Source organism: Phasianus colchicus, chromosome 1, assembly GCF_987193195.1.
Source record: "Phasianus colchicus chromosome 1, bPhaCol1.hap1.1, whole genome shotgun sequence".
NCBI lineage: Eukaryota > Metazoa > Chordata > Aves > Galliformes > Phasianidae > Phasianus > Phasianus colchicus.
Genome location: NC_143436.1, coordinates 125,511,147 through 125,524,740, shown reverse-complemented (window position 1 = coordinate 125,524,740; position 13,594 = coordinate 125,511,147). Strand labels below are relative to the sequence as shown.

Genomic DNA, 13,594 nt, shown 5'->3' with positions numbered 1-13,594 from the left:
CACCGGGCGAGGGGACCCGAGGGTCGCTCGGCCCCGACCTACGGCTCCCACGCGGCCCCAGCAACGGCGTCGAAGCGCCGCGCATCACGGCGCGCATCAGCGCGGACGACAGCAGCATCGCACCCGGCACGCTTCGCTCGTGCCGCCGCTTATTTACGAGTTCAGCAGAAGACGCAGCCGGTTGTTTTTATGTGGATTTTTTTTTTTTTTTTTCTTCTGCCCGAGCAACTGAGAAAATGCTCCTAATAAGGTTCGCAGAAAGGAAGCGGCTTCTCAACGGCGCTAAGCCCTTGCGAAGGAAACAAAAAAAAGCGCTCGCTATCAGCCGAAGAGCAGAGGACGGCGGGGCCGGGACAGGCAGCGCCCGGGGGTGCGGGGCAGCGCTGGGGCAGGGCGGGCAGCACCCGGACACCGCTCTGCGCGCTTCCCGAGCGCGTTCACGGCTTTTTCTGCTTCGGTCCAACCCCGCTCACGGGACATCCGAAGGGAGCAGCCCCGACCCGCCGGCACCTGCTCGGGGCCGTCCCCCGGGAGCGGCACCCGCAGCCGGCCCCGGCCCCGTACGGCACTCACCGCGTAGCGCAGCGCCGGCCGCTCGCCGAACACCGAGTCCCCCATGGGCGCGGGGTTCAGCTCCGCTCGGCTCCGCTCCTTCGGGGCTCCCGCCCGGCAGCCGCCGCTCCCGCCCCGCCCCGGCAGCCCCGGAGAGGAGGAGGAGGAGGAGGAAAAGAAGGCGGAGAAAGGGGGCCTGCTCTCCGCCCGCCGCTCCGCCCGGCAGCACCGGCACAGCCCCGACAGCGGCACCGCCGGAGGAGAACCCGGTGTTCAGGTTCATCCCCGAGGGTCGGGATAGAGGAACGCGTTTTACTCGTTGTTTGTTTGATTGCTTTCTTAACACGTGTATTTGGTAAGGTGTGATTTCGGAGTCCCTGCCCGCGACGGGGATGGAAGTCCTAGAGGTCCTCCCACCCCAAACCGATCTGTGAACCCACGATTCACACAGAAAAGGAAACAAATCCTAAATGAAAATTCTACTCCGCTGTGTTCTAATTAGAATCAACTTGCCTGGGGAGATTGTGGCGTTGCTATCAACGGCAGTGTTTAAAAATACACAAACTTTGGGAAGCAGTGACCTAAGCAACGAGAACTGACTTCAGGCCTGGGCTCGATGCTCTTCTGCTTCCATCTCTGTAATCATTTCTCAGTACTTTGCAGAAAGCCATCAAAACTGTATGTCCCTCAGTTACTATGAGTCCTCCTCCATGGAAACAATGCGTGTGAAATTAGTGACCTTCACTGGTTTTGACTTAAAATCTAGGCAAACAGGTTACCAGTGCTTTGCAATACTTGTAAACAAAGGTAATATCCTTCTTTGACACATTTGGGTAAAAACTCAGGATACCTACCCAGAGCACACAGTTGAGCCAGTGTTCCTTTCCCCCTGCTTGGTAAGTGCCATGCCCAGCAAGCTATGCATCCTCCATAGGCCTTCATTCCCTTTGCAGGTGAAAGTATCTTTGGACTTCCCTTGCACAGGGAGAGTTTTTCAGCTCACTTTGCCCTCAACAAAGGACAGAATAACTGCATTTATGCATAAAACTTGCTGTTGTCTATTCATCTGTGCTACCCCTCTTGCTGGAAAATGAGGCAGGAAGGTATCTGAGCGATTGCAGAGAACGTGTTGGAAAGCAGCACCCATCAGAAACAAATATTATGAGCTGAACGTTTCAAATCGCCAGGTAAAAATAAGTAGTTAAATTAATAAAAAGCAAGAGAGAGAGCGTAGCACTCAGTTCTCCATTATGAAGTTCTGCTTTTTACTTCTTTCAGTGAACACACACACCACCTCCTCTGAGTCCCAGTGCTTTTCCTCTGCATGGCAGCTGTGGCATTCGGCTGCAGGAAGCAGCAAAAAGCAGACAGAGAGGCGTGCAGCATGTCTACCCCCAGGCTGCATCACTGCCCACTTTAGTCCTGTCTGCTGGCAATGATCAATGCAAAAAGAAACACTGAACATCAAAGAAGGCTGGGATTAAAACCTGAGGGCCGTGTTTCAATAAACACCCCAAAATGAAAAGAACAGTATGGAAGAGACAGAAATCCACAGCAAGAAGGTACAGGAGAAATAGCCTAGCAAAGGAAGAGGTGCAGAAGAAACAGAATAATTTGGGACAGGGCAGAAAAAAATGAATAGCAAGAAGATTACAAGAGGAGAACTACTAAAAGTGAGATTTATCAGGTTGAACTTGTCTGCCCTGGTGATTGCTTGTCAACGAGAAGCAGCCCAGTCTGTGACCCCCATGCATCCCTCCACCTCCTACCTCTTCAGGTGCCCATTGGAAGGTAATGCAGCAGAATGAGCGCACAGTTTGCTCCCATGCAGCAGGCTGGGCCAGCTCACCAGGCAGATGTGTGCCAGAGCTGGCACAAAGGACTGCGGGAGTTTGAAGGACAGGGGTTTTTTAGGTATTTCCATACTTAAAATCATAAAGCATTTGGTAAGTTCCTGGTTTCAGAACTGTAATAGTGCAGTTCAGCACTCTTCTGTATCTAGTAACAGTGTAAAAGCAAATGCTAATTAGAGAAGTTTGTGTTCAAAGGCCAGACCTTATGGACTTATGGCCAAGGAGTACCTGACTTCACATTTCATAGAATCATAGAATCATAGGATTGGCCTGGATTGGAAAGGACCACAATGATCATCTAGTTTCAACCCCTCTGCTATGTGCAGGGTCGCCAACCACCAGACCAGGCTGCCCAGAGCCACATCCAGCCTGGCCTTGAATGCCTCCAGGGATGGGGCATCCACAACCTCCTTGGGCAACCTGTTCCAGTGTCTCACCACCCTCTTGATTGAAAAACTTCCTCCTAATATCTAACCTAAAGCTCCCCTGTCTCAGTTTAAAACCATTCCCCCTTGTCCTATTCCTATCCACTCCTGTGAACAGTCAGACCCCCTCATGTTTATGCGCTCCCTTCAAGTACTGGAAGGCCACAATGAGGCTTCCTGGAGCCTTCTCTTCTCCAAGCGAAATTCACAGCATCTGGAGCACAACCCTGATGTGCAATGAGCAGCTCCAGGCAGAGCTGTGCTACTCAGTTTCTTGCTATCATCTGCCCCTATTTTAAGCAATTTTGCCCCTAGCATTAACATGCAGATCCTTCACAGAACTTCAAGCTAACTTTTCCTTTTCCACATTCATTTATGCTTTGTCCCGTGCTCCTTCCAAATTTCCTTCCTATTTTATTCACCTTATCATGGCTGCCCAATGGATGCATGCAACTCACATTAGAATGTGCGCACCTCTTAAAAGTTCAGCTTCACACAAAAGCCTTACAGAGGTCTTACACAACATAACAGTTAACTTCATGCACACTCACTCCAAGGCTATTCAATTAAGAAAAAAACTATACAAACCATTTTTTTGTGTTTTTTTTTTTTTTCATTACTTAATTTTAAATCTGTTTAATTGTATGAGTCCTTGCATTTTTGTGTGTGTGTTTTCCATGGCTCCCATTGTGGTTGTTCCCTATGCTGCTTTAAGAAGCTACAGTGTGTGCATTATACCTGAAAATGTAAACTGCAATAAAACCTTCACTCCTTCTCTCCTTTTTGTCACTTACTGCTGACAACAGGAAAGGAGAATGAACAATGTTTCAGCTATACTTTAGTTGCTTCCAACCTAGCATCTGGTAAATGAGTAAGAGAGTTTTATAGTGCTGATCATTGATGATGCCAGTTTTTGTTTTTTTCAGCATTGCTCTGCAGACTGAGTGCTTTCTCCACACTAATTGCTCTAAAACAAAAGAAACCAGCCCCACAGCTGCAGACAGCATGCAGCTATGATACTGGAGAGGAACGACTTCTCTGCTTCTCCAACACAACTCCTGGAACAAATGATTCAAGCTGCCCAATGTCACATCAGATGAGGTACAGAAAAGTCTCCAAATCCACTCTATGAAGGGAGGGAAGGCAGCTTGGTTCTTCCTCCCTAAATTTAAACATCTACAGTTGCTTCTCAGATTATCACCCTAGGCTTCCCTACAATGTGGGAAGAAGCAGAGACATCCAATGAACAATTTCTGTCATTCAAAGTAGACATCTAAAACAGGTCAGACAAACTGCTCCCCAGAAGTGCCTGCCCAGGACACTCAGTGCAGATGTCTGCCCCTTAGGGTGGGGAGGCTCATCCTGGGAGTTACAAGGTATGGGCTCAGCTTTTACATCTCACTCAGAACTTGCAGAAAGGGTCTTAACAGCCTCACTATCTCGACTGTTCTTATTCCTGTAAACAGCAGTGCTTACCTGGTGTAAAAACAGTCCACATTTTCAGGTGAAAGAACTTCAGACTAGCATAAAGGTCTTGTTTTGCTTGACCTTTCTAATAGCTTTATGAATGCAGCTTCCACGCAGAACTAGTTCCAAATCTGGAAAAGGCCTGCCTCTGTAGCTGCTGAACCAGGGCCAAGTGTGATACTGGCAGCACACTTCTTCCTTAGGGAATCAGCACTTTTCTTATTCCAGCCAAATGTCCATTTGATCAGTTACAGTGTAAGTCTATTTCCCAAAAAGAAGAGAGAGGAAAGATGACGGACAAGTAAATAAAATGCACAGTCATCCATTAACAGACACTAGAAAGTAAGGGATCAAAATTCATGGATAGTACACTACAAAAATCCTTTGCTCAGTAATAGCCTTCTTTTGTTGTTGTTTTAAAGAAGTTCTTATTTGCTACCTATCAAAATATGTTGATAGTTTCTCGCCAGTTTGTAACAGAACTAGGGGAAACAGTACGTAATGCCCACAAAGAATGAAGTACCATCTCATCTCACTCAAAGAGATGCTTCTTTACAATGGTAACGTATACCTTTATAGACAAAACAAATCCTGTTTGTTTTAGAAGAATTTTATTACTGTAATTTTCTGGATATCCGAAGCCCCTTTATATGAGATTTAGTGCACTGGACAAGCATGACTCTGTCACAGCTCTTAAGGCATACAGGTGTCAGAGTGTCACTCCTATCAGCTTCAGTTTTTAGAGCTGGAGAAGAAATTAACAGGTATCCTGCCATATTTTTCTCTCCTCAGAGGCTGCAATTTAAATAAATGGGACCATTCACTGTTTCATGTGAAGATAAATGACATTCAGGCCTCATTTTTTTTTTTTTTCTTCTGTTGAGTTTTCCTTCCTGATAGAAGGAGCCAAAAAGGCAGACAGGAATAAAGTGCAAAAAAATAAAGGGATGGGTGAAGAAGAAAAAGCAGCAAAATGGAAGCAAACATAACTTACAAACTTAGAGCTTCAAAAGAGCTTAAAGAACTTAAACATCCAAACAAAAAATCTCAGCAGATATAGATGTAGATGATACCCATCTGGGTAAACAACAACTCGCTGGGAGATTTTTTTTCTGGTTACTGAAAGTGGGCATAACTCCATGCATTTCCTTCCTTGTTTATCTCCTTGCAACTCATGTTCACTATAAGCTTCACTACTGGGCTGAGCTCTCACTATCAATTACCCTCCTATCCAAAATGTGTTCTGAGAACTGTAGAGGGAGAAGGGCACAATTTTCTTCCATTACATGTGACTTTTACAGAAATTGCAGCTATTCAAGAAAAATAACAACCACTAACTTGAAAAAAATCAGCTCCAGATACATGATTTGCTCTCTGACTAGAAATAGAAGTGCCTATTAGCAACTGACAGAAGCAAGGGCTTCTATCTAAATTTATCACATGGATATTTGTCAAGAATTTGGGAAGGCGAAGGGTTATTTCACATAACCAAAGTTTACTCCATGCTGTTTTGTGGATAGAATTGTTAAAATCCTTTTGGTGTGCAGAGTAATAATTATAGAACAAATTCCCAAGAAGAAATGTGACTAATGTAAGTCTGTTTTAATGCTGTAATCTGTAAACCAGTTTTCAAGACTGAAACAAGACCAAGACTGCTGTGACCAAATACAATAATATTTGTAATTCTTAATAACTCTTCAAAAGAAGCCACTGTTTAACAAGTTTCAGGCTATATCTGAAATGGTTACACACGTCAAGTTTTTGCAGTTGCCAATAATTTGGTTATCAGGTAAGCTGATGGGCTTACCTTATCGCTGTACTCTAAATGTCAGCTGTAAATTAGAGTCAGGGTATAATTCATAGCATTCATAAACCAGGCCCTGGGCAGCCTGGTCTAGTGGTTGGTGACCCTGCACATAGCAGGGGGGTTGAAACTAGATGATCACTGTAGTCTTTTTCAACCCAGGCCACTCTATGATACTGTGATTCACAGGAGTTGGCTGAAGAGCTAATTTCCAGATGATAAGGAATCATGCTTTTCAAAACCTGACTGCATTCCAACTCAGACCGAAGCCAGCATCTTCAAATTTCTTGTGAATTGTAAATTGGTACACTTTTTTGAGCCAGAAAATTACAAATCATGAAGCAGTCTCCTTGGGTCCTGCTACCACAACTGTTAACAACAAACCCAACACAAATTCTCCTTTTCTCCAAGCCCTGGGGGAGATCCTGCAAAACTACCCTCAGAATGACAGCCCTGGGAGCATCCCAGGACATCCCAGCTGCAGGGCAGGGAGCCTGGGAATCCAAGAGATCCAGCCTGGGAACTGCCAAGGAACTTGTATGTGCCACAGTCCTGCAAAGCCCTAAGGTCTTGGCATTGGCACATGGCATGGAAGGGCCATATCTGGCCATGGCAGGCCCTGGCAGGTGGTTTGTCCCACTGCCTGTCCCACGGCCAGAGAGCCCAGCACAGTGCCACTACTATGCCAGACAGCCTGCATCAGGAATGGGAACCCAGGATTTTGGGGATCACTGGGTCTTGGTCTGCATCGCTAAGCTGACTTGCCCAAAGATAAGCACTGTGCATCAGCCCCAGGCCTTGGGCTGTGGGGTCAGATGGGCCCAGGTGGGTTTTCTCACCATTGTAAACTCAGAGACCAGAGCCTGTTTATAACCCAGGAAGAAATTTCTTGTCTTCATTAGAAGTGGATTCAAGGAGTTTCAAATGAAAGAGCTGAAGGCCAGCAAATGGGCTTTTTTCATTGCAGCAAATTTCTACCCACTACTGTGATTAATGGCTTTTGAAATATCTGTTCTTTCTGATTTATAAAATGGAATCGCATGCAATAGCCACATGCTGTGAGTTCTTCATGAGGTAATTCAAACTTGTATATATGGCTGTCCACCACATCAAGATTTTACAGCATGTTCTAACAATATACATTCACAGCATGGTTTCGCTCTGAAGAACAGATGTGGTTGCAATTTTATTGTATGGATTTCTGAGGACTTCCATCAGCAATGACTTCTACTTGAGCACCATTTTCCCTGTCTGTCTGTCCACCTCTGTTTTCACTTGCTGCAGGAGCATCAAAGCAGATTTACTTCCTGGTAAGAAACTTTAATCGCCTAATGATTCAAGTGTTCCTGTCATAACAAGTGAGGGAGAATATGAGGGAACTGACTTTAGCATTCCAAGGACAGATGGGAAAATGCAGAATCTTAAACACTTCGACTGGCTCTTACCTTAACTCTAAAAATACTGTAAAGCTGGTAGGAAAACAAACAAATCAACAAAATGAATACATGTATAAGTGTTACAGGTGCTATTAATCTTCAGATTCAAATACGTACAGTAGGTGTCTATGCCCCACTGAAAGCCTACTCTATTGACACAGAAGCATTTGAAGAGCTAGTCTAAAACAGTCTATATCAATTTAAAGTAGACACCATGTTTGACCCATTGAATAGATTTCCAGATCCAACTGTACAGACTATGCGCATCCACCAGTGGAAGATGCCATCATAGACACATATACATGCAGATGACTACAGCAGGTCTCTGTCCTACCCAAAGCAAAGAAGATGTTGCACATCTTTTCTCCTGAATAGTCTATTTCAATCACTGTGTGTTTCCAAAACATAAACCAAAATGCAGGTTGGAACCTGGGGAAGGGATTTGCAAGAAGGTCTATCTTATATGTCCAGGTAAAATCCCTTACCCTAAAGGGTTCATGCACAAGCCCAGTATGTGCAGTGCACATACTGAAAACACAGGTAAATTACTGGAAAAGGTGCATTTGTTGCACTTCTGTTCTCTCTTGTAGAAGCCCTGATAGCACCTGCTGTCTTTAAGGCACAGTAGTCAAGTCTGATGCATATCTTCCCCAGGAATTAAAACTCAGGCCCAAAGAGATGTATATAATGCTGAAGCACTACAGTGTGTTAGTACTAACTGCCTCCCATTTGTGCTTCGTGAAAGGCTAAATCATCAAGGACTTGGGTGCCTGATTCTCACTGTTACCTGGAAACTGGAATTCTGAGTACAAGCACTATTAAGAAAGTGATTTTTAAAAGGGAACAGAAACATGAAAGCATGACTCATATAAGAAATACACCATCATCCAAGCACGTTTTCTCTACTTTCCAGCTCTATACTGTTTTAAGCTGCACAATCCCTTGCTGCTGCACATACTTTGAATATCTCCTGGCTTGAGCGTAGCCATTCCTGTGCATCCCAGACTGGGGTTTTTCTTTTTGCAGGGGTGGAAAGAAGGTGAAAGCAGAGCACAGCCCACTGCTTCTTATGTCAAGCGGCAACAAAACCAGGGCACTGAGCAGTGACACTTCTGCTAATCTGGGAGGAGAAGATTCCCCCGGGCAAAATAGCTTGGGAACTGCTAGGTTGTATAAAGACGCTAGCCTATTCTCAGCCAATTGTTTTGGAAAAAGGTAAACTATGAATTGAAAGCACCACAGCTATTTCTTAGGAATCCCACACAAGCCTGCTCTCATTGGGCAGCAAGGACGCCTAGCTCCTCTGTAAATTCTTCTCTGGTGACTTGCCCTGCTCTAACTGTTCTGGTGGAACATGCCTGTAGAACAGGCTTTGGAAAGCTTCCCTCTGATCCTCCACAGCTTTACTCTAGCTTGAAACTGATGCAATTCCAATGAAGTCAAAGCTGACACAGGGGAAAGTTGGAATAATGAAGCGCTGAAGCAGAGCTGTGCTTTTTTTTCCTCCTCGTTGTCCTTCTCCCTTGATTGAAAAGTTCAAGGGGAAAGAAAGCGTGGAAGTGACTCCATGTGCAATTTGTGCCTCTAAGCAGAGCCAGAAAGCTGTGAGCCAAACACCCAGCTGAACCTCAAGACTTACAGTTTGTACTGAAGATTATATTCATAGGCTGCAGAAGGCCGTTTCTCCCCGCTCAGCAGCTGGGGGGTATCAGTTCTTGCTAGACCAAGCAGCTAAAGATGCTGAAAACACCACAGACTCCTAAACAATTCATCCATGTAGGACAAAGAATTTAAGCTGTTTACAACTTTCTGGTCTCTAATGTTTATTACTCCCCCCCCATAAAACCTGCCTCCATCTGGGGTATCTTGCAGTGACAGAGTTAATGAAAATCCGAGATGCATTCCAAGGATAGCAATGCAGAATGAGAGCAGCCTCAGCATTGTTTTGTTAAGATCTCAAATTGCCAATACGGCAAAATGAAGTAATGGACTCTGTCAACATGTAGTATGCTTTATAAAAGGGATCACTTGTTCATCAGTTAGTAAAACATGCTGAAAAGCACTATTTGATCAGTCTTCGAGCAGCTGACTGCTTGCTTTAACTTCTTCCCTACGATTTATTTGAAGCAAGAAACTGCTGAAAGTCGTCGGTGAGTAAAAAGAGACAAAAATACCTCCAAAAAATCATTAAACACATCCATAAATAGACCCCTGTTTATGTGATCAGCATTTCTTTATTGGTAAAATAAAAACTAAAGTCAGCTAAAGCACTGACTGCTTAAAATTGATTTCCATGCGTTTCAGTATTCTTTTATAAAACTGTTATATCTTTTTACAAAAAGAAATTGAGTTTATTAGCTAACTTGGAAACCTCAGACACATTTCATACAGCTACAGACAGCTTCCAGATTGAATTTTGCTGATCCAGGCTTCTTAGCTGGAGTTTATGGAGCCAGACTTGTCATATGAGCTATGTCTATAAGCCCCAGGTAAATATACACAGGGTTCGCGTTGTTAGAGAAAGTGTTTTTTACTCTTCTAAAAAAAATTAAGTTAATCTTAAGCAAAAACAAAAGTTCATTCAGTACATTTCGTATTTGTTGTTTTTAATCCATTTTGGGAAGTATTTTCCCTTCCACAGCCCTACGCTGTCCCCACTTCCCTCTGAGTCACTTTAACTCTTTCATTTCTTTTGCCATGCTCTGCTTCACTGTCTCTGTTCTCTGAGCTACAAACAGCTGGATGGCACAGCTGGAGGAAAGGAAACAGGGGGGTCAGCTATTTCCTTCTCCTTCTTCTCCTCCAGCAGCCTTCATGCCTTCACTTTCCTACCTACCTGCTTTAACTCAAGCCTCACACAAGGCTGGCCCTGTATTGCAAAGCCCCTTTAGAAATGAGATTTTTCACTGGTATAGCTGAAGTACTGCCAGTTACAATTACAATGTGCAATTACAGGGATTGAATAGATACATTTCATTTCCTGTTCCATTCAAATTGCTAAGAATATCAATAATCACTTTATAAGGATCATCACTGTGGCAATAATAACAGGGTTCCACAATTTTCACTGTAGATAAAGATGTACTTTTGTAAACTCAATAGCCCAAAGAACGCCTCTTTATTTAAGTTTACTGATGATATTTCAATGAAAAGTCAGATAAAAATTTACCCATAAAGATCAGACTGACGTTCTCAAACAGAAGATATCTTCTCTTTGAAGGCCAAGGATCAAAGAATCCACAGATTTCACTGGGCCTAGTAGCAAGGTGACCCTCTCCTAGTTTCATTTATGTCTTCTCCACATCCACCATTAGGCTGAAATTTGCAAAGCAATTTGATTTTTCTATTTAATGAGGATACAGTGTATTCAGTACAGGTGAAATGTATGTTATACATTGCAACAAACTAAAGCTGTTCCCCCATAACTGGGGAAAAAAGGCTTCCTAAGACACAGAATATGAGAAAAGATGGCATAGGCAAATAAAGAATGAAGAAATGGATATGGGATTACAGCAAGGATGATCAAATGTATTGAACATTAACTGGAAATGAACATCTTCACGTGACCAATTGCCATTAAACCCAAGGCGGCACATCCGAACAGCCTGCAGAAATGGGAGAAGCCCCGCATTGCTGACAGATGCAGACACAGCTGACCAGAAACACTGGCCTGAGCAATCCCTGCTGGCTTAGCTCTAGCCACAGGCAAGGATGAATACCAGTCCCTGTGCTTGCACCTCACCACTAGTCCGGCCCTGAAATGATGGCACTTGAACTGTCCCACGAGGACTAAAGAGCCTGGCTACAGGCCCACAAGAGTCTCCAAAGAAAAATAGAGCAATGGTTATGAGCAGTGACATGGGAAGGCTTCCTGACATGGAAAGGGTGGCTCTCTTTTTGAAGGTACTTGTAAGAAGGCAGGAAGCAGCATATTGCTTCTGCTGTTGGTGCTCTGGCCTCAGCATTATACTACAGATATGCAGTCCAACAAAGGATACCAACAATGGGTGAATCATTACACAAGTTACTGTTGTTTCTAGCATCTTGGCTAGTTTGAATGGTTTACACTGATATTTGGAGAAAATATGATTGGTTCCTTGCTTGAAACATAAGTAGACACCATTCACACATCCTGCTCTGTTGGTACCTATGAGAGCTACCAGCACAATGCAGTGATGAACAAATGGTTGCTGTGAGCTGTTCCATCAGCCTAAAAGGATCCAGAAGACAACGCCTGGTATGCCTGTTTACAGACTAAATAATTCTGATAAAAGGGAAGATCCTAGACTGGATCCTAGTGACCCTTCTGAATTGTGCACGAATGCTCTTGGCATTGTGTTACTTTATTCAAAATCATTTGTGAAACACTCAAAGTGCAATACAAATCTCTCCCCTGCACTTTATTTAATCACAAGCCACTGACAATGGCTGTGATTCAAGGTAGCAGCTAAGTACACACATATCTCTGACTGTGCTTGTCGTCCAAAAATTGTTCATATTTCTAACTCTGTACATGCTTAAATCTTTGTCTAAATCTAAGTCAAATTTGATATTTTTTTTTTTCCTGTGATTATTCATATATGATTAGGGTAGTGTGGTGAACCCAACAGTGACTTTTGGAAATGATAACTCTAGGATTCTTCCTGCTCTTTGGTGGAAAACTACTCCTGAACCAATAGCATAGAAAGTTAGAGACCTCTGGGTTCCACAGGCTCTTCTACCTGCTCCCTCTATGATGATCTGGTGTCAAGGTAACGTTCTCAGATGGAGAAGCCATTTCTCAGATGTATTATTTCAATTGGTTGGAAGGCTGTGGCAGAATTTCACACACAAATAGCTTCCATATTACCTCCTCCCTCTTGCTATCATGACCATTTATCAGTTCTTCTGGAATCACCTCTTAAATATGATTCAACAGCAAAGTGTTTTGCTCTGCATTGTGAGATGACTAATTATTTCATTGGTGTAGCACAATGAATACTGCAAGAGGTAAAAAAAGCACAAAGCACAAACCATGGCATCCACTGGATGTACGCTAACAAGAACAGGGCAATTCTGTTGCTTGAGTGTTGTCATGACACATAGACCTACATTCTGTTATTTTCTGTGGGAATCCAACCAAAACAAATGTGGACAGACTGTCAGCAGAAGGGAGGAGAATACTGTGTGTGCAGCAAACAAGCAACTAGAGTCATTGATGACCCCCAGCCAGATCATAGCATTCCTTGGGAGCACGTACGTTACTCAGAGCTTTTTCTGATTATTTTTGTAACAAAATTTTGCAGCCTTTTTGAGTGGGGGAAGGGAGACACAGACTAAGTTTTGTGATTAGATCTCTATTAGAAAACCTTTAAGGTTCTTCAAGGTCTGAGCTTTGGGACTTTTTAGCTGACTCAGTTCTTTCTGTTTTAATTGTCATGCTTACCCTTAGTTGAGTATTATGAGCAATATAATGATGGCAAAATTGGTAATATTTTAATTAAATGATGAGATATATACAAAGGAAAGGAAATTGAACGAATCAATGTTCTTTTAATTTAAATTCAGAAGTTAAATCCAAATACTTAAGTAAGCTTGACAGTAGCTATCATTTCATCTGCAAGTGAATTCTTTTCTACAGCACTGGAACATAAAGACGTTGCCAATATGTGGATAAGCACTCTGCATTATACAAAGCAGCAGTGCATTGAAGCCTCATGTTGTAATGGAAAATCCAGATCTAAGATCTGGAAAGGAATGATAGAGAGGAGGAAAAATGTAGTTACCATTTGTAACACAGTTGGTGGGATTTTTTTTCCAAGTGAGGTCAGGGAAACACACTGGGTAACTACATTTACAAGGCTCCTCCTATGCCAGCACAATAGAGACCAGCCCATTGTTCTCAGGGCAGTTGATAAACTATGTTTTGTTCAAAGTTAGGTGGCTATTGTCCCCACATCACTGAGAATGGAGTTTATCTTAGTGGATTACAAAAAACAAACAAGTTCCTCACTTAATGAGAAAGCCCTGAAAAGCCGCTGTATCTGTATGATATGTTAGACAAATAGTATGTGCCAT

General features: G+C 43.4%; 1 protein-coding gene across 3 annotated transcripts in view; it reads right to left on the bottom strand.

The window, feature by feature from the left end:
• ARHGAP6 (Rho GTPase activating protein 6) overlaps positions 1 to 13,594 on the bottom strand; it is a 303,096-nt gene that overhangs the window by 152,301 nt on the left and 137,201 nt on the right. The window contains exon 1 of one of the 3 annotated variants that reach the window (XM_031596111.2): positions 574 to 682. The exons of 1 other annotated variant lie outside the window; for it this stretch is intronic. In XM_031596111.2, coding sequence (XP_031451971.2) covers positions 574 to 618 — 45 coding nt within the window. In that variant the 5' untranslated portion in view covers positions 619 to 682. Of the gene's footprint in view, positions 1 to 573; positions 683 to 13,594 lie in introns of those variants that run through there. One more of the 3 variants, XM_090125778.1, reaches the window with a different exon arrangement.